The sequence below is a fragment of the Aedes albopictus genome, chromosome 2 (genome assembly GCF_035046485.1).
Source record: "Aedes albopictus strain Foshan chromosome 2, AalbF5, whole genome shotgun sequence".
NCBI lineage: Eukaryota > Metazoa > Arthropoda > Insecta > Diptera > Culicidae > Aedes > Aedes albopictus.
Genome location: NC_085137.1, coordinates 247404409 through 247426278, shown reverse-complemented (window position 1 = coordinate 247426278; position 21870 = coordinate 247404409). Strand labels below are relative to the sequence as shown.

Below are 21870 nucleotides of genomic sequence, written 5' to 3'. Positions count from 1 at the left end.
TGCTGAGAAGACGTAAGTTCCCCTATGTCGATTTTGTCCATGATTCTGAAAACCGTCTTTTTTGAGTTGTGTCCCTCCGCATACAAAAAATGGGGTTACGTACAAAAGGCTGAATCACATAAGGCTGAATGATCAAAAGGCTGAAACACATAAGGCTGAATGATCAAAAGGCTGAAAGCATCAAAAGGCTGAAATATATCAAAAGGCTGAAAGATATCAACATGTTGAAATGTTTTGAAAGTTGTAGAGAATCGAATGAAATGACATTTTGGACATTTATGGCTAATCTATTGGTCTTTGATACATGTGGTGATATCTGGAGCGATCGTAGTAGGTCTCGAGGAGGTACTTCACTTGGAAGACGAGAGTTGTCATCGAAAGAAGCACTCATCGATAGGAGCTGAAGTTCTGTTAAGAATCTCAATATAGAAGTCAAGCAGAGAATCCTAGTTGATTTTATTTAATTACCCACAAACCCGAATACACCGAAACCCCACAAATTGGCGACGAGCGGACCGCGGTGCAGGTGCTGGCGTAATCAATGGACGACCAATTGCTGAAGATCCCGCCTTTTGAGTGCGACTCCATTCCTCTGTCTGAGATTAGACAGAAGTGGTATGACTATAAGAGACAATTTGAATACGTTGCCAAAGCTATCGGAAAGAAGAAAAAGAAGAAGCTTAAGGACATCTTTCTGGCTGTTGGAGGCCGGCAGCTACAAAAGGTGTATGAAGGCCTACCCGGATGTTCTGGTGACGCTGGAGATGACTTGGAAACTACAATCAAGAAGCTGGACGAATACTTCGCTCCCAAGAGACACGATACGTTCGAAAGGTACTCCTTCTGGTCCCTGAGTCCACAGCAAGATGAAACACTGGATAAATTTCTTCTACGGGCAAAAACTCAAGCCTCCAAGTGCCAGTTCGGTGCGACTGAGCAAGACAGCAAAGAAGCAGCTGTCGTTGACAAAATCGTGATGCTGGCCCCTCCCGACCTCCGCCGGAAAATCTTGGAAAAATCGACCATCAATTTGGATGAATTGACGAAACTCGTAAACTCACACCTATCCGTTCAGCAGCAAGTTCGCGAGCTGGGACAATCTGGAAATAACCCAAGAAATACGATCGAGACACATCGCAACTCTGGTACTCCCGTTTATAAAATCTCAAGCGTTCCAGACTATCGTAGGGGTAACAAGGCCAGCGCATCCGGTGAATCAGGATACCACGGAGTCAAGAAATTCCATGCGCCGGAGTACCGCCGAGGAGAATGTTTTAGATGCGGAAAGTCACACAAGCCCAACGAATGCCCAGCTAAGCACGTCCAATGCCGTAATTGCAACATCATCGGACATTTCGCTAGAATGTGTCTGACACCAGTCGGCAAACGCAAATTTGACACGGAAAATGCATCACGACACCCCGAACCGATCAAGAAACAACGAGTGAACGCCGTGAACGAAGTTAAACCTGATGAAGCAGCTGAACCCGAAACAAGATGTGAGTCTTTCATATATGCGATAAGTGACAATCATGACGAACTGGTGTGGTGCAAAGTTGGCAACGTTTTGATTGAAATGATGATAGATTCCGGGTCGAGATACAATATTATCGATGAAGCAACGTGGGTTTATCTGAAGAACAGGGAAGCAGTTATGGAGGATATCAGACCCTCGACCAAGAGCCTGTCAGCCTATGCGCAGAATGGTCAATTAAACATCGTGTGCACCTTCAACGCCAGGATCACAGTCGTTGATACCTCAACCTGCAAACTCATTGACGTTTGCTTCTTCGTTGTGAAGGAGGGGAAACAGAATCTGTTGGGTCGAGAAACGGCAAAACAGCTTGGTGTGCTCTTGATAGGTCTACCGAGTGTAATCAATTCAGGTTGCATTCAACATCTTACTGAAAATGTGGAAAAATTCCCAACAATTAAAGGCGTAAAGTTACGCATTGATATTGATGATCAAGTAACACCAGTAGCTCAACACGTTCGACGGGTACCCATCGCTCTCCAACGAAAAGTTGGGGAGCAACTGAGCAAACTTCAGAAGCTGGGGATAATCGAGAAGGTCAACGAACCGAGCCCATGGGTGTCCCCTATGGTGGTGGTAATAAAAGATAACGGAGACGTCCGTCTATGTGTAGACATGCGGAGGGCTAACACTGCGATTAGAAGGAAATACCATATGATTCCCACCCTCGATGATTTACTCACTAGATTCAACGGTTGCAAGTGGTTTTCAAAACTCGATATCAAGGACGCATACCACCAAGTCGAGCTCGATGAGTCAAGTCGGTACATAACAACATTCATCACGCATATGGGAATGTTTCGGTACACCAGGCTGATGTTTGGGATATGCAGTGCATCTGAGCACTTTCAGCAGATTATCGAGCAACTGTTATGCGATTGCCCTTTGGCCCACAACTATCAGGACGACATAATCATTGCCGCCAGAACGGAGGAAGAGCACGATCAGGCGCTAAAGGCAGTGCTCGATAAGCTGGAGGAGCACAACGTCGTTTTGAACCAGAATAAATGTCAGTTTAAAACCACCGAAACCAAGTTTCTAGGTCATAATGTCTCCCAAGATGGCATTACACCGAATGAGGAGAAAATAAAAGCCATTCAACAGTTCAGGACGCCAAAGAATGCTGAAGAAATCCGGAGCTTTTTGGGCCTAGTCGGCTACGTGGGTCGATTCATTCCAGACTTAGCCACCAAAACCTACGAACTACGACAGCTAATGACCAGGGGCGATGCAAAAGTCATATGGATGTCACACCATGAGAGCGCCTTCAATGCACTTAAAAATGCACTATGTGATGTCCCCGTATTAGGCTTCTTCGACAATTCTAAGCGAACAAGAGTAATCGCGGACGCATCTCCAGTAGGCTTGGGGGCAGTTCTGGTGCAGTTCAACGATGATTCCTGTAACGAGCCGGTGGTGATTTCATATGCAAGTAAGTCTCTCTCCCCAACAGAACAACGATATTGCCAAACGGAGAAGGAAGCGCTTGCGATCGTATGGAGTATCGAAAAATTCAAACTGTATCTTCTGGGGCGTGAGTTTGAATTAGAAACTGACCACCGACCTTTGACCATGATTTTCAAACCAACATCACAACCATCAGGACGTATCGAACGCTGGGTACTCCGTTTGCAACCGTTCAAATTTCGAGTCGTATACAAACCCGGTAAGGAAAATATTGCCGATCCTCTATCAAGACTATCCATGTCTGAGGAAGAAGAGGAGATAGACCTAACGGACGACCGACTATACATCCGCGCCATTACCGAGTCAGTTGCGATCGATGTGTCTGAGATTAAAACCGCCATTGATTCCGATTTCGAACTACAATTAGTGAAGGAAGCCATGTCATCCGGCATGTGGGACAGCGACGCCGTTAAGGAAGGAGCAAAGGACTATATACCGTTCCAGAAGGATTTAAGCCTCATAGATGACCATGTTATTCGTGGATGCAGACTAGTGATTCCCCGCCAGTTACGACCCAGGATGCTACAGCTGGCGCACGAAGGCCATCCAGGCGAAACAAGCATGATTAAAAGGCTTCGTGATAGAGTGTGGTGGCCCAACATGGATAAGGAGGCAAGAAAAACCGTTAAGGAATGTGAAGGTTGCCGTCTGGTGGGTCGTCCTTCAGTTCCAGAGCCTATGTTGCGTCGCTTAATGCCAAGTGAACCGTGGATCGACATCGCAATGGATTTTTTGGGCCCACTTCCATCTGGAGACTACTTGTTGGTAATTGTTGATTATTTCAGTCGCTATAAGGAATTGTGCATAATGCGCAAAATTACCACAGAGGAGACCATCAAAGTTCTTGAGCCCATATTTGTACGCTTGGGATACCCAAGAACGATTACTTTGGACAACGGTCGCCAGTTTGTTAGTTCAGAGTTTGATGAGTATTGTTACATTAGAAACATAAAATTAAACCACATTGCTCCCTATTGGCCACAGGCAAACGGTGAAGTGGAGCGACAAAATAGTTCTCTTCTCAAACGCCTCAAAATCAGCCATGCTCTCAATCGAGATTGGAGGGTAGATCTCTCGCAGTATTTAATAATGTACAATACTACACCCCACTCGACGACAGGAAAAACCCCAACCGAGTTACTCAGTGGTAAAACTATTCGTTCAAAAATTCCATCAATTAATGATCTACAAACGCCACCAAGGATGGGTGATGGTGAAGCTCAAGACAGAGACGTGATGATGAAATTCAAAGGCAAGATTAGTGAAGACCATCGGCGCCATGCAAAAGCTTCAAATATTCAAGAAGGAGATCAAGTTCTTTTACAGAACCTGCTGCCTAGCCACAAACTAAAAACAACCTTCGGCCCGGTGGAATATACGGTGGTTAATAGAAGGGGGAACTGCGTTAAGGTGATAGATCCTATTTCAGGTAACACATACGAGCGCAACATAGCCCACGTGAAGAAGCTGGACAATGCGGAGGGAGAATCAAATACAGCGGGAATATCGGAACCTCAACCTACGTCGACATTACAAAGGCCATCCAGACCGATGCAAAAACCTGTGCGATATAAGGACTACGTTGCACAGCTTTCAACCGATCAATCACCCTAAAGGAAGGGAGATGTGGTGATATCTGGAGCGATCGTAGTAGGTCTCGAGGAGGTACTTCACTTGGAAGACGAGAGTTGTCATCGAAAGAAGCACTCATCGATAGGAGCTGAAGTTCTGTTAAGAATCTCAATATAGAAGTCAAGCAGAGAATCCTAGTTGATTTTATTTAATTACCCACAAACCCGAATACAAGTCGGACTCGATTATCCGGGGGTTCAATTAACCGGGGGCCCGATTATCCGGGGCTCGATTATCCGGCAAAAATGGCTCGATTATCCGGGGAAAACTTTGTTCATGCTTTGTTTGCTAGATTTAAGATTATAATATGTCAAAAAATGTGATAAACATCACATACAACACCTGAAAATTGGATTTAACCTATTTGAAAATTGTTTTTATTTTTTCACATTTTTCAGCTAAAATTTCATTTTCAAAAAACATGGTTATAATAATACCTGACGTTAAGTTTAGGCACTACAACGTCATGTATGTTAGCTTCTATGTTTAACGAACAGTTTTTGATTGAAGAACATCAAAAATAAAAGAAAAGAAGCATGGCTCGATTATCCGGGTGATTCGATTATCCGGGGTGAAAAAAATTTGGAGTCACCCGGATAATCGAGTCCGACCTGTACACCGAAACCCCACAATACACATTTGACTCGACTTGAAAATGATCAAAGGAAACAAAAGAATCTTTGCTCGAAAGTACATTAGGTCAAACGGTCATTTGGTCAAAACCCATTTTACGGAAGAGAAAGTATATGACATTCAATCGATTTGACTATTCATCGAATGGACATCTGGTTACGTGAGCTAACTCTAACTGATGAAAAGACATTCAAGTGGAACATAATGTTATGGATTTCGGTATCATAATGTCTATGTTATTGTACTTTCTTCAGTATCATTAGAGGGCCCATATAGCCGAGGCGGTAAACGCACGGGTATTCAGCATGACCATGCTGAGGGTGACGGGTTCGATTCCCGGTCGGTCCAGGATCTTTTCGTAAAGGAAATTTCCTTGACTTCCTTGGGCATAGAGTATCTTCGTGCCTGCCACACGATATACACATGCAAAATGGTCATTGGCAGAGGAAGCTCTCAGTTAATAACTGTGGAAGTGCTCATAGAACACTAAGCTGAGAAGCAGGCTTTGTCCCAGTGAGGACGTTACGCCAAGAAGAGGAGAGAGAGAGGTTCAGTATCATATCGGCCAATACCCCGCTAATACTAAACTATTTTAGCTCAAATTGACAAAGGATTTCGCCAACCAGGCTTGTAAACATTCGACACTTTTCACTACCTTCGTTTCGTTGCCGCGGTCGGGTGTCAGCTTCCTTTGTTTCATTCGAGCGCGACCGCTACCTCTTACACACAACACGAGCGGTAGAACGAAGATCAATAAACAAAAAAGTGGATCAAATCATCGTCATCTGACACGGTGACATTTGTCTAATTCCAGCTTTTCGCAAGATTTCAGCCAATTTTTTTTAAGATTGGTATAACATTAGTTTATTCGTGTGTGATAAATCGATTACGACACATACATTTGTACAAAACAGCTCTCTTTATGGGAAAGACAGGAATAACAAAAACCGAACCATCTCCCGAAGACGCAATCGTGGTCAAGCGCATTCATTCGACATTTTTGTTCCGGACAGTAGTTTGATCGCTTGTGTTGCGAATGTTGGAGACAAAGGCAGCCGAATATCGACAAAAAAGGTGTCAAAGACTGTGATCGCTAACAAGACTGTCGCCAACAATTTATTTCCATTCGTTTGAAGTATTATGTGTGTCAACTCGGAAACTAGGTTGAATGAGTCTTAGATGTAAACAATTGTTCGGGTAATTCGGGTAATAAGCGGTAGTTGAGGCAAAAACTATTGTACCTAACTGTTGCTCAAAAATGTTTGAACTTTGTTCAGTTCTAAAATCCGCGAAACTGAAATGGCCATACCTCCACCATGTTTCCACAGATTTCAAACATTTTGAGCTCATTAGATTCAGAAATTCTTCTGCTATTGGAACCATTTCTGAGCGTACCAGTCCGGTCAACATGGGTTTTGGAAAATCCGGATTTCCAAACATATGATTTAATACAATACAGTAACGGAGTTATTGGCACGAATTATCGAAAATCATAAAATTGCCTAAACCAACAGAGTCTGATCGTCGGTCCATCAGTTGGCCATTCCTGATAAAGTATCTCAAGGAACTCCGGGTGACTAAACAGGTTAATTAGCATCACATATCGACAGAAACTATTTCCCCCAATAATGTTGAGCGCATAAGAATTCAGAACCGAATTGCAGCACTGCAGTGTGAACGCGTTCAATTTGCATTGAAGTTCATACTCGGCACACTGCGATCAAATATATTTGAACATGCTAATTGAACGCGGCATGAACTGGAAAGGACTGAACCCGTAGCATGCTGACTAACATGTTACCCTGGTATCTGTGATACTAAAATGGTCATATTTGCTCCATTTCACCCTTCAATTTTGGCAATCTTTTGGGCTAATTCTATTGGGCTAATTTTATTGAAGAGTGAACCAGTCCGACCATCGTGTGTTTCGAAAAATCTAAATTCCTGGAGCTGTATTTCAATATCCGAGACCACAATGTCGTACCAAAGGATCTATGATGCATTTCCCTGTGACATAACATAATAACGTCCAAACATGTAGATGCGGCACAAGGTTCTAGTCCTAGGAAAGAAGACACATAGGATTTATTGATGAAGATAAGCGCATGTGAACCCAGAGTCGAATGGGAACCGAGCGGGCGCTCTTAAGCAGCAAAAGCTCTGACAGGCAAGTTCAATGCTTTGTCGACCAAAAAATTTAAAGTGTTCAGTTCATTTTTGGCTCACGTTCTGTTCGAATACAATACTGCTTGATAGAATAGCCTATTTTATAAGAAGGAGAAACATCTAGTAAAAAGTAAGCAGCTTCAACACCTGAACTTAAATTATGGTTCTCCCAACATTTTAAAAGAAGGAAAACCTTTGATAAAAAAGATGCAGCTATAACATTCAAACACAGTAAGAACAGCCTATGTTCAAAAGAAGGGGAAATCTCCGATGAATCGTTTTTAAGGAATATGCGCACGCAGAAGCTAGCTGCATTTTACATATTGGTAAGAATGCTAACATTGAATATATGCAAATACCTCAAAAGAACAGCCTATTTTTAAAAGAAGGAAAAATCACTCACGGGTGAGTTATTAGTATGCAGATATTATCATCAAACCTTTCCGCTTGGTCGTTATACTGTACTATATGCGGCCACAATACTTACTCTTCCATCAGAGATTTTTCCCGCTTTTTTAGAAAATCTGTTCTTTCGAGGTAAATGCATAGATCATAATTTAACCATTCAACTAGGCTGCCTAGTAAACCTCCTTTGCATTAAAATCATTATAACCCATTCGCCTTAGTGGCATTTGAGGCCTGATATCCTTCGGCATAATGACACAGCACCAACGGGAACGACATTTCGGCAAATGCCCAAGTAACACAGAAAACATCTTTAGAAATCAAAACTTCAAAAGATGTTTTATAAACGTATTATAAGAGCTTCAGCAAACATAATATGTTATATTTGTGTTTATTTTTTGTTGACTGCTGATGAACAGGAAAATGATATAATTGGTTACAAAACGTGAAAAAATATGTGCATAATACACATTTTCAACACTTATCATACAATGTGGACATCAAGTAATGTTATTGTTTTGATTTCGCAGATTGCTGATGAGACGGGTAAAGTGAGGTTATAAAATGATTCGTTTTATTCGCAAAGGCTACCCCAAAAGATGCATTCATAAGCAATCTTATAACAAAACGGGATCATCACTTCTAGATACCAAGCTGACATCCAATGAGATATCCTCTTCCTAGCATCCTCCGTACAAATTCATCTAAAGGAAGCGACTATGATTACCGTCTCAGTTCAAACAGGGCCACATTCACAAATTTGGGTAGCAGCGCATTCGTCAGTATCCAGTGTGCTTGCCACTATGTTCCAAATGCAAAGTTGTAAGAATCTAACCACCAGACTTTGTTTCACTCCGCTGTGCTGACCATGTTTCTAAGCTGCTGGCCAATTCTCCCAACTCGTGAACTGTTCACTCATGACTTGCCCCGGGCAAAAAATAGTACACTATATACATGAAAATACAAATAAATTAAGATTTTCTGCTTCATCACCAGAACGATTCGTGTTTACTGTTTTTTTTTTGTTTGACAATGTGACAGATCCAGCCAGATCAACAAAACAGTTATATTATAGTTGTTTTAGCGTTGAAATAATTATGACAAAACTCTTAGTTAGTGTGTATGCTTAGAAGACGTTATTTAAGTGTATTATAAACGTAATCAAAAGTTCATGTTGTAAAGTAGCTCGCAGGATGAAATTTTGAAGAAATTCAAACTGCTTCTAAATCAAAACAAAAAAGTTTATTTCTATTCCTTTTTATTTATTTAGCATAATGATTCAAATTACAGTACCGAATAAAACAATGAGTACACAAATAAAAATTGTATACAAAATGTCAATGTTATTCCTCTCAATTTGTTAATTATGGTTGAGGAAACTGCTTTTGAATTTATTAACACTGGATTATGAGTCGTAACTAGTCCGCAATGAGATAAGGGCAAAATTTTATGTATGATTAAAATTGTTACTATTTAAAAAATGTTTTGTACTGCACTGTACCTTTCATGGATGACCTGCCATGTTGCTTTTTCGTGCGGATTGAAAAAAAAATGCTACAAACAGTATCAATTGGTTGGCTTATGCTACATTTTTTAAAGGCAACTTGATGGCGCACGAATTATGGATGACTAAAATTATAAGTTTCACCATAAATCTTGAAGCGCAGGTGACAGAGCACTAAAATCACTGAGTATATCGCATTTCATAATTTACTTTTCGAATATTAAAATAGCATTGACTTCTTTACTTAGAAAATAGTTTTCATGTTGAAGAAGCTGATTGAATTTATTAAGAAAAAAATATCAATTGATAGTTTTTTATGTTTTTTTCTTCTGGATATAGGCAGCACTCTTTTTTTTTTTTTTTTCCTTCTAAACCATAGGGGGATAAATCTGCTCATCAGACACCCTAACAGGAAGGTTAGGGTAGTGTGGGGATGAGGCCGTCTTCTACAATGCCGGTAGAAGCCAGGACTACTCTCTCCTCGACCCACTAAAACACATTCCTATGGTCGCCAAACCCTACGTCTCTCCGGAACCACCAAGAAGGTATTGCTTCAGAGAGGGGCTAGTGCATATCGCACCCTCAAGGTTAGCTGCCGTAGCCTAGCAGCAACGAACATCGATGACTCGCACTGGAGAGTCCATCACGATAGCATGCTGGCGCTTAGCCAGTTTCCCGAGTGGTCCTCGCCACTCCCTTTGTCCTCGGAAGGCGGGCAGGGTCAACCCCGCCCGCGCCCTACTGCTGAGCGGACATCAAGAACTGATGCCCACATGCAACCCGATCTGACCTGCTGAAGGCAAGGGTATCACTACCCTTCAGGCCTTATCAGCTGCATCCGTAGGTTGCAGACAGCAGGGTCTCACCTACCCCGACCCTTGCCGGGGACCCCTTTCCAACCGCGGGCTCAGATCCAACCCAGTAGACTGACGCCACGACAGCACCGCTACCGGGACTTCCTCTCCGCGGCCACTTAATCGCTGTAAGGGTCGATCTCGACCGCAGGGCACCGGTATGACCTACGAAGCCGACTTCGAACCCCTGGACCACCTCTTGTACTGCATCTGGACTAGCCATTCTCCGAGTCCACGCGCCACCTCCTTTGTAGCTCCCAGACGATATGGGTGATAGCCGTTGAAACGGCATTCCAGCTAATCTCATCCCTACACATTCTCTGGACCAAGTTGTCCGGAGTTGTGTCCTCCCCGCATGTGGCAAGCATGCGGTCACGCATTGTGCGAAAACGCGGGCACACGAACAAAACGTGTTCCGCCGTTTCCTCTAAACCATTGCACACTGGGCATTCGGGAGAATCCGCATGCCCAAAACGGTGTAGATACTGTCGGAAGCAACCATGACCTGTAAGGACCTGTGTCAGGTGGAATGAAACTTCCCCATGGCGCCTATTAATCCAACTATCTACCCTCGGTATCAACCTATGGGTTCACCTTCCTTTGGTGGAACTGTCCCACGCGCGCTGCCATTTGACCATAGAGGCCGTCCTGACAGTCTTGCGTATGCCTCTTGTGCCGCGCATTTCGAAGCACTCCATATCCTCACTGATAAGAATGCTGATGGGCACCATACCAGTAATGACACAGAGAGCGTCGTGTGACACGGTACGGTACGCGCTTGCAACCCTCAGACACATAAGCCTGTAAGTACTTTCCAGCTTCCGTCGGTAGCATTCAGTACTTAGCGCGGTACCCCACGCCGGGCCGCCATACCCAAGTATGGACGTAGCAACACTAGCCAGAAGCTTGCGCTTACTGGCGTACACCGCTGAGCTATTGGACATCATCCGGGACAGTGCCGCAATAGCTGTGGAGGCTCTTTTACAGGCATAATCGACGTGGCTACCGAAGGTAAGCTTATCGTCGATCATCACGCCCAAGTGCTTGACAGAGCGCTTCGACAGGATAGTGCACTCTCCTACACTGATCTCCGTCTGCTGCGCCGACTGCATGTTGTTAACAACCGTCACCTCTGTCTTGTGGTGAGCCAGCTCCAGTTTTCTGGACCGCATCCACGCCTCCACAACCTTGATCGAGTGGTCGGTAGTCAACTTCACCTCCTCGATCGTTTCACCGTAGGCAGCACTCTAAAAGATCGGAAGTGTACATGGTAGTATATATGCAATCTACAAGTTATTTAACTTTCAAATAGCTTCATTACATCATTTGAAATGGGATACGATATAAATGTTTTCTGCAGATTTGTATCACTTGAAAATGACAGTATAAGAACTTTAAAAAGAGATTGTAATATATATGTTATATGTTAGTTTTATAACTAGTATGTAACTTGATTATAACTAGTCAATTTAAGAGAGTTAGTTGGAACCTACATTTGAAGTACTATTATTGTTTTTAAAAACATCTTAAATAACCTGTAAGATGTTCTATAAGCCGCCATTTTTTGCGCTGTTTTGATTATATAAGTGTTCGATATTAAGTTGATAATACAGGAAAAATACAGCTGAGTATGTATGAATCGTGAATTTTAAACTATTATAGGACTAGTTGTGTTGCTTGGGTGCCACTCCGGGGAATAGTATTCGGGAAAATATAATACCTTGTGTAATACCATCTTTCAAATCATTAAACCCTCAACTCAGATTCTCCAGAGTTCATTATTATGCATATTTCAAGTTTTGGAATTTGCCATGTTTTCAGCCTTTTGTTATTTCAGCCTTTTGTAATTTCAGCCTTTTGTTACATATCCATAGTTTCAGCCTTTTGTTTTCAGCCTTATGTGCATTCAGCCTTTTGAAATTCAGCCTTATGTTACCATCCCAAAAAAATGACCCCTCACCGTCACTGTCAGCCGTCTTGACAGCTTCTGAACATTTTTATATACCTATATATTTTCCCTAAAGTTTGGTAATCTACGTGCTTTATTTAACAAATTTGAAAGCTTTGCAATGCAATCCCCCAGAAACCTAAAATTTGTGTTAAGTTCTTTGAATCTTCAACCATTTTTCTTTCAGATTCATTTTAAAAATCTATTTTTTCAATTATAAGAAAATATGACATTTAAAGAATTTTTAGCGATTTATATTTTAAATTTTGAACTGAAGTTGTTAAAATTGTTAAAATTCTTTATAAAAAGTTTTTGGTGCGCCGCGACATTTTTGAAAATTTCAAAAGGCGCCGCAGTAGCGAAAAGTTTGGGAACCTCTGAGTTACATGATCACATTAGTTTATTTCTTTCATCCATATGATCCGAAACCAATTGTTGAGTAGAGATTTTTTCCTTCTTTTGGTTATTGCCTGTTCTATTAATCATGCTGGACAGAGATCTGTTCAAAGGGTCCTAGGAGCTTCATATGCTTAGGTATTCTCATCGCAAAAATAGGCAGAATAAAGTTTTATCGACCAAGCTGTCGAACCTCCATGAGTCGATGTTCCTTGAGTCGATATCGACTCATGGAGGTATTTTTTCCATACTGAAAAATAATTTCTTGTTTACTATAATGGTCCCCCAAAAAAGCTTCCCAAAGGATTTTTATTCCACTACTCGATATTTCCTTGAGTCGATGGTCCCTTGAATATCGACTCATGGAGGTTTTACTGTAGTTCGTTCCGGGATGAACGTCGTGATTTTCCTTCGTATTGGAAAATACGAAATTTATAATTCAGAAAAAAAATATTCGGGGTAATGGGTCATTCGGGGTAATGGAATTCGGAGAAATGGGACATTCTGGGTAATGGAATTCGGGGTATTGTCATTCAGGGTAATGGAATTCGGGGAAATGTCATAGAGTCGATAAAGATATCAGATCACCAAATTTGACCCAGTCAACATTACTACATAAATCAGGGATGTAATCAATTTGGGACGAATTTTCATGCGTTGGAGTTTTAAATTGAACCAAAATCGGCAAATGATCACTATTATTAGGATCTTCAATAGTTTTCCATGAAGACATCATGGTTTAACTATTAGAGCAAATTGATAAATCAATACACGAATGGCGAGAAGGGGGAACTGCGATCCTGGTAAATAACACAGCGCAACATTTTTTTGTCTCAAGAGCAAACTTATGTGTCTCCGAAGGATTTTTTGCTGCTGAATCCGAATCCGGGCTCAGATTTGCTCCAACACGTCACAATTTTGAGCTATACCTCAATTTATAGGGCAAAATATGCGATTTTGGGCTTTTTGATTGCAAGCCATTAAGCTTGGAAATATTTTTTTTAGGCAATCAAAAGGTTAATTGGTCCATTAACATCTAAATTAACGACTCATGCAAAATATTTCGCTTTACCTAATCAAATTCGATAGATTTAAGCATTTTATGTTAGTATGAAAACTTGCATGCAACTTTTGGAGGGTGACTTGTATGGGAAATATCGTACCTAACATAAATCGCTTAAAACTATCAAATTCAATTTGGTAAAACGAAATATTTTGCGTGAGTCGATAATTTAGATGTTAATTGACCAATTAACCTTTTGATTGCCTAAAAAAAATATTTCCAAGCTTAATGGCTGGCAGTCAAAGAAGCCCAAAATCGCATATTTTGCCCTATAAATTGAGGTATAGCTCAAAATTGTGACGTGTTGGAGCAAATCTGAGCCCGGATTCGGATTCAGCGGCCCAAAATCCTTCAGAGACACATAAGTTTGCTCTTGAGACAGACAAAAAGTTAGTTTTTGTTACGCTAATCCATCATTTAAAATAGTTAAGTTTAACTCATCAATCAATTCCATTATTAACGAACCTCTACCATCAGTTTTATGACTACCCCATGCTATATTATGGGCATTGAAATCACCCAAAATATAGAAAGGAGAAGGAATTTTGTTTAACATATTTTTTATTTCGGATATGGAAAAAGATACATTTGGAGGAATAATAATAGAAAATGTTACATCATGTTTGGTAATTGAAGCAGCAACATATTCAATCTGTGACTGAATTGAAATATCCAAATATTTGAAATCACGAATTCCAATTAACACTCCCCCATAGGAAATATAACGATCTTTCCTTATAATTTTGAAAAGCGGAAAACCTACGCAAAAAGTTAGATTCAATCAACCATGTTTCATTTAGGCAGAATATGTCTATATTCAAATTTAATAAAAGTGCCTTGAGTCTAGCAATTTTGTTTATGATGCTACGACAATTCCACTGTAAAATATTACTTTGGGGGAAGTAGTAAGGGGAGGAAAATTGTTATCAAAAGATGTTGATGGTTGAGGGTTGAAATTTTCATTATTACTATTGGATAACAAATTGGTTCTCTTTCTTTTATTTGGAGGTTTATAAATGATCTGGCCAGAGTCATCATTTAAATCATCATAATCAGCTAATGATTCATAAACATAAGAAGTAGTAAAATCACCCGAGGCTTTTAAAATTTCAGAATAGGAGATGCGGCTGTCGAGTCAAGTACAAGACACTGAAGACGACCTTACAGTTGAGGTCGAAATACGTATCTGACACATTCCAGCGTAACGGGACACCGCGAGGAACTAACTTTCGTGAATAAATGACGTCTGCAATCGTATGCAATGTTCATAAACATATGGTTTAAAAGGTTTTATAACAAGCTTATTAGATGTACTTCCTGATGCAATACTTGTTCTATGGGGTTTTGGTTCCAATTTACATAATATAACATGTTACATTTCGTAACGGGACACCATCGCAGAAATCTTCTTTTTAAAATTTTCAAACTGAAATGCGTATATCAGCTCTGTTATGAGGTTTTGAATAATAGAGTCTTCTAGACATTTCTTCTTTGGATTGATGTTAACAAGATTGCCGAAGTGAGTTTTACTGAGAAATGCATAGTTTCGGAAATATTCTTGATTTAGTTTTGGGGGCGCAGCGTTACGCTCGCGTGAAAACAGTGTTTTGCAAATGGTGTCCCGTTACGGCTAAAGACATCTAGTTGTAGATCAAATGCTTTGCTAGATAGAATGTTGGTGTCTTCGGCAATGTTTTTCAGACAGATGGTAGCTGTCCGGCAGGACACAAATAGGCCTTCAAGCCCGCACTGGCCCTATGGTGGCCATCGGAATGGGCCCTGGGGAACCTGTTTCGATGTTTATTTAACCCGATTCCCGACAATTCATTTTCAAAATGCTGGCATTTCGTCAATTTTCATCCGATTTTTTTGAAATTGCCCTCAATTGATTATAAATTGGTGCTAGTTTATTATACTCAAGCGGCCGTGCAATATCTGGAACCATTCCGGCGATATTCCGGATTGTGCAGGGGTCAGGGGGTTGTCAAAATGGCTAAAAGTGATTATTTTGAGTGTTGTTGTGTTTGAACCATCGATTTTCAGCGAAATTTTTGTTGCGAACAGTGAAACACAGCTGCTCTAACCAGATTGGAATAAGTTGGCCCATCCGAATCCCCGTGACAGGTTCCGCGGGGCCTCATTGGGGACACTTTTGGTTTTCAACCTAAACATGCCGTGCGACATATCAATCTTCATGATTTCGAATGACTGAGTCAGAAACGATAGACTAAAGTATGTATCAACTAATTTGGCCACTCCGGATCATATAGCACAGGTTCCAGAGGGATGTCATCGGGGACATTTCTAGTTTGCAACCAAAACATGCCGAGCGACGTGTCAATCTTCATGATTTCGAAAGAATGGGATAGAAAAAAATGACTTAAGTATGTATCAACTAATATGGCCGCTCCGTAACACCTGGAGCAGGTTCCGCGGGGGCCTCTAAAATACAATAACACACACGAAATAATCACTTTTAGCCATTTGGCAAAACAGATCCCTTCCCCACCCCCTGACCCCAGTACAGTCCGGAATATCTCCGAAATGGTTTCGGATACTACATGGCCATTTGAGTGTAATAAATAAGCACCAATTTATGATCGATCGAGGGTGACTTCAAAAAAAAAAATCGAATGAAAATTGACGAAATTCCAATATTTTGAAAATGAGTTATCGGGGGTCGGGTACGTGAAGTTTAATTGTATCTCCAAAACTATGGTTGTGCAACGTATCTATCTTCGCGGTTTTTCCACATTCTACATTATAATGATCCAAAGAAGATTTAATGATATCTATAGTACATTCTTCCAACACAGTCTTTTCAAAAATATGTCGCATGTTGCTTTAATCCTTTATTTGAAGGCTCATGCGCCTTGGGAATAAAGGAACCAATTTTATTTGAAATAAATTTTACATTTTGAAGGGGATTTTCCTTTTTTACTATGTTAGTTTTGGGGAACCGTTAAACTCGCGGTTTGGTCGAGGTTAGAGAAAATAATGTTTTATTTGGAAGCGATGGGATTATGGGGGCTTTCCGTTGATATTTAGCTAACGACAACCAGTAACAATACAAACAAACGGATTTCGAGAAGAAAAAAAGGTTGACAACCAAAACGACAAGAGGGAGGTCGCTAGACTTTTAATCAATGGTTAGTAGTTTATGTAGTCACAAAAAGTAATGCAATGCTATTTTCGTGGTGTATTTTATTATTTTTTTTCAATAAGAATATGTGTAAGCTTCAAAATATGTTTGTCGTCATAAAAGTAAATTATACGGCTAGTTATACGGTGATTAATGGGGTAAAAAGGAATGCCAACCATCACTTCGGGATTTTCATGTTTTGAACGTTGTGTGATTCTATGAGCCTTTTTATACATCATGGTGGTAATTCATAGGACATTGTTACGTTTAGATCTGTTGTAGTTTAGTTGAAGCACTAGAAATAAAATCATAAACGAATAACAACTCGTAACATACAAAAACATATTACCCGCCACGCACGCCAACAAAATTCGCTCCGTGTGGGCGCATTCGAACACCAACCGTCTTTTCAAATCCTACGCTTCACACCGATGGAAAAGACTATACCAACGGCGACCGACAGCTGTCATCTGTCTTCGCTGACCAGTACCAACATAACGGAAAGGAGGAATGATCGAGAAAAAGCGGGCAGAAGAAAAAGTGGTCCGTTCGGTGCACATCGCGTGTGGTTTTTGCGGCGGACAGAAAATCTGTTTTGTGCAGAAGGAGAAAATCTCCGTCGTTGAGTGAGTAACACCCAGTGCGGGTGGCAAAAAGGGCCGGAATTGGCTCAGCCAACGGGAGTAGGTCGGAAATATCGCAGGAGGTAAGAGTGCTCCACAGCAAATCCGGATTTCGTCCAATAACCTCAATTTTCCAGTGTGATCAGCACGTGCTGGAACCGCAGGAACCAGTGATCACGGGCAAAACCACCACGGGTGCCAGCATCACGAGTGACCAGACCGACACGGACAGAACAGGAAAAGATCGCAGGAGGTAAGAAACCTACACCGCTGCAATCGCGATTAGTTCATTAACCTCAACTTTCCCACATGACTCAGCACGTGACGGGCAACGGAGGAACCGTTGATCAAGGGGAGCCCACGCACTGCACCTTCCGTGTGAGCGCCACGTAAATCCACTGCAAGGTGAGGGATCTGGACTTTCCTGGGATCGGTGCCCATAACCCAATATGCATTTCCGTTCACAGTTGGTCAAATCATCTCTAGCACAGCGAGGCCAGCCAATATAAGAACCGAAGCCCTCGCCAAAGCCGTCAAGGCTCACATCCAGAAAAGAGGCTTTCCATTGGAAGTAAGTGCGGCTAGAGGGTGAGAAACTAAACTTGGTGCTAATGCCAGTGGTCCCTCGCAGGGCCTCTTTTTATTTATCGTCCTTTCTTTAGTGGGTCGCCCACGGTCGGGAACCTCGACCGGCGACGGACATTCGGAGGCAGGCACGAGATCCGAACAAGTTGCGGGAGGCGAGAGAAGGAGCCGCACAGGAACCCGAACTCGGAACCGACTGGCGAGCGCCCTTCCGTCGAGGCCAAATCCGGCGCATCCGGCGGAGATACGACGATCAGGGCAGTGGTTCGAGCGCTGTACCACGACGCACGGGCGAGCCAGCGACATTACGATTCGAGACCATTTCCGAGCATCGAGACCCCATTCGTGGCGCCTTTTTGCCCTGGCTGCGGTGAGCATCCGGCCCGAAAGGCGGCAGATCGTGGGAGGCAGCGTCACCAATTGCCAGCGTCACCAAACGTTCGACTCCGCGACGACGGTGTAAAGCAGATCCCACAACCGGATTTAGGGGAGAGTCGTCTGTCGTGGGCAACGACGAAAACTGCGCGAGAGGATGAAGCGGAGGATTAGCAGTGGCAGCGTGGCGGCGGTAAGCTGGGTGCACCCAGCGTAATCGTGAGTAAGAAGAAAATTACTAGATTTAAGAAAGAAAGTAGGGAGAGGATATTGCTTAGGGCCAGAGCAGAGAACCAAGTGCTTTGAATAAATGTAAGCAATAATGTACGTTTAGCGTTGGGCTTTATTCAGTTTTGTGAGCGCATTTCCCTTTGAGCTTTCCGGGGCTGATCGAGGGCTTCTATTCCCTCCCCCTCGACAGTCACTTGCAACACTGGCGCCCAACTGAAAATCCACATAATAGGAACTACCGTTTAGCGATTTATAGTATGGTTTGATGAGATTTGGTTTTGTGCATTTGATTATCCGGCCTTGATAATCATTAAAATTTTAGCCTTTACGCATAAAATTCGAAAGTAAAATGGACTTTACCCATTTGACTGACGAAGAGGTGACCTACGAGTTGGCTTTACGCCACGTAGTCAACTTAGGTCCGACTACTCATAGAGGAAAAGTTCTTCGCCTTAAGGCTCTTGTCCAAGAAGAGAGCTTGAAAGACAACAAGCCCACTAGCTCAGAACACGTCATGAGTCCCCAATCCAACTTAGAACTTTGCGAAGCGCAAGTTCATCAGCTTCACATCAGCTGCGAAGCAGCCATTCGTACAGCTGACAGTGTGACCTTAAACCAAATTCGGACACGTCTCCATCATTACCGCGACCGTCTACAGTTGATTCGTCCGCCAAGTGAATCGCGGGATACGCATGCAATGCTAACGGTGCATGTCGACGTGCTTCTAAACAAGCTGAACGGAACAAGTGTAGTGAATAGTGTACCGCGAAGTGAGAGTGTTGTGGCTCAAGCAACTTCGACTGGAGCCATAAGAAGGTACAACGGCGGAGATGAAGGAGCAGTCGGAGGAGAAACCACGATGCCAGTGGAAAGCATTTCAAGACAAGACACCACACCACCATCAGTAGTGCAGCCACCGCTCGTGACGTCATTCTCGGGTGGGCAAGGCAGAGGATTGTTGTTTTCGAGTTCGTTCCAAACGCGAGACAGCGAAGAAGCAGAACCAGCAGATACGAGGCACCGAAACAGCTCACCTCCCCCTCCCTACCTGCCCAGAGAGCGGGAAACATGGAACCCGTCAACCAGGGAGCAACAATCGCGGGATAACCGCGAGTTACAAGCAAGAATCAGGGAGATGCAGGAGAGAGAACAACACATGCGTGAGGAGTACTACAGAATGCGAGACGACCTGGAGCGGTTGATCCGTCGAGAGCGACCAGCACCGGAACGAGCGGATGATCGCCGAATACAAAAGGCCGTTCACAACTGGCCATTCAAATTCCGCGGCGAAAAGGACACGACATCACTCAACGTGTTCCTAGATCGCGTGGAAACGTTCGCAAGGTCAGAAGGCATGAGTGACGCCACACTCCTGAGCTCCATCAAACACCTACTACAGGAGGACGCCATCGACTGGTACTCACGAGCAACTTCGCAAAACTTGTTGCGAACCTGGGACCAATTCAAGCGAGAGATTCGAAGGGAATTCCTGCCCAGCGGCTACTCCCAAATTCTTCGTCTGGAAGCTAGCTTCCGATTCCAAGGAAGAGAGGAATCCTTCGCGAAATTCTATCGCGACATTTCAGCGCTTTTTCGCTTCGTCGATCCACCCATACCAGACGACGAGAAGTTCTTCCTGGTGAAGAAGAACATGAACGAGAACTACGCAGCCATCGTCACAGCAGCGAGGCCTCGTTCACTGGAAGAAATGGTGGAAGTCTGCACCGGATACGACGAGACGAGAATGCTTCTGAACAGACAACGCAGGATTCCGATTCCGCACAGCGCGCTTCTGGAACCGAACTTTGCTACGCCAGTAGTAACCAGCAGACCACCACCGGTTCAGCATCACCAACAGCCACAGCGGTTCAACAGGGTTCACGCCGTGGAAGTAGAAGGCGCTTATGAGCACGAAGCGGTAGAGGAAGGACCAGAAGACGATTGGCAGCACACAATCGACGAACTGGTTGAGCAAGTGAACGCGCTGAAGATGAACCTGGAGCGGAAATCTGCGAGGCCAATCTTTGCTGCACGCGACGAGAAACAGTCCAGGTCGACGGACAGGTACAACCGAACAGAAGCTGATGTCCTGCGAGCAGCGCGACAGTACACAAGAGAAGCGCAAGCTCCAGCACAGCAGCAACGGCCACAAGCCGCATCGTTCCAGACTCGGCCACCACAACAGCAGCAAGAACAGCCGCAAAGAGCACAGGGCTGGCAAGTACGACAGTGGATGCCAAGTTCGGATCAGAGCGACAACAACCGAAGAAGCCAACGTCTGTTGCCAGAACCAGTCAGGCAACGGGAAGATCGCCATATACAACAGGAAGAGGCTCCGAACGATCAACGACCAGCAATGCTCTGCTGGAACTGCGACGAGGAAGGCCACAGATTCATGGACTGTCCGAAACCACAAGCCATTCTCTTCTGCTACCGGTGTGGACGGAAGGGCTACTCGTTGCGCAGTTGCTTCACGTGTCGCACGGACGCGTTAAACTACCCAGCGGAGAACCAGCAATAGAGGGGAGCAGCTCTCCGCAAAATCTCGGAGACCCCTCCGACATCCCGGAATTTCAAAACCTCAACTCGATCATTATCAACCCCGGAAGTGACAATAGACCGCACGCCGTCATATCAGTGCTGGGTAAGGAGTTAACAGCTTTGCTGGATAGCGGAGCAAACTGCTCCCTACTAGGAGGAAAAAGAGTCGGGCTGGCGGAAGACTGCGGTTTGCAGAAAGGAACCGTCAGCGGCGGAATAAAAACGGCGGACGGCACAAGACACAACATTTCGCATTTCGTCTATCTCCCAATAGTGTACAACAACCGCAACGAAGTTCTTCCAGTGCTTTTGGTACCTTCGATTCCAGACTGCGTCATTTTAGGAATGAACTTCTGGGAAAAGTTTGGCGTCAAAGCAGTGTGTTGCACACTAGAAGCGAAGCAGGAAGACCAGATCAGTGAAGACCAGGAGATGAAGCAACTCAGCCCCGAACAACAACGACGCCTAGAGCAGGCGATCCAGAAGTTTCCGAAAGCGGTAGAGGGAAGACTAGGACGCACGAAGCTGTACGAGCATCGAATCGATGTGGGGAATGCACCGCCCCGTAAACAACGGCATTACCCTATGTCGCCGTATGTTCTACAGGAGGTCAACAAGGAGATCGACCGGATGATAGCGCTGGACGTCATCGAGGAGGCGCAGTTCTCGCCATGGAACAACCCGCTGGTCGCCGTCAAGAAGAAGACTGGGCAGTATCGCGTCTGTCTGGACGCGCGTCACCTCAACTCCATCATGGTGAACGAGGGCTAT

At 43.5% G+C, this 21870-nt stretch overlaps 2 protein-coding genes across 2 annotated transcripts; both read left to right on the top strand.

The window, feature by feature from the left end:
- Positions 1 to 541: 541 nt before the first annotated feature.
- Positions 542 to 18326, top strand: LOC134286445 (uncharacterized). Its single transcript, XM_062848058.1, has 5 exons — positions 542 to 2966; positions 3138 to 3652; positions 17505 to 17620; positions 17854 to 17938; positions 18030 to 18326. Exons 1-5 carry the CDS (start codon positions 542 to 544, stop codon positions 18324 to 18326), a joined length of 3438 nt encoding a protein of 1145 aa, XP_062704042.1.
- On the top strand, positions 17010 to 21092 carry LOC115258028 (uncharacterized). Its single transcript, XM_062851455.1, has 5 exons — positions 17010 to 17450; positions 17505 to 17620; positions 17686 to 17772; positions 17835 to 17938; positions 17999 to 21092. The coding sequence occupies exon 5, from the start codon at positions 18908 to 18910 to the stop codon at positions 21077 to 21079; it is 2172 nt and encodes a 723-aa protein (XP_062707439.1). The 5' UTR covers positions 17010 to 17450; positions 17505 to 17620; positions 17686 to 17772; positions 17835 to 17938; positions 17999 to 18907; the 3' UTR covers positions 21080 to 21092.
- The last annotated feature ends 778 nt before the right edge of the window (positions 21093 to 21870 follow it).

What these genes read in the sequence shown, in the direction of transcription:
- LOC134286445 (XM_062848058.1), top strand. Translation starts at nt 542, where the DNA reads ATGGACGACCAATTGCTGAAGATCCCGCCTTTTGAGTGCGACTCCATT. An exon ending in AATGTGAAGGTTGCCGTCTG is followed by an intron (nt 3,653 to 17,504) that starts GTGGGTCGTCCT and finishes TCAATTTTCCAG; the next exon opens with TGTGATCAGCACGTGCTGGA. An exon ending in ACAGGAAAAGATCGCAGGAG is followed by an intron (nt 17,621 to 17,853) that starts GTAAGAAACCTA and finishes AATCATCTCTAG; the next exon opens with CACAGCGAGGCCAGCCAATA.
- LOC115258028 (XM_062851455.1), top strand. Translation starts at nt 18,908, where the DNA reads ATGGACTTTACCCATTTGACTGACGAAGAGGTGACCTACGAGTTGGCT.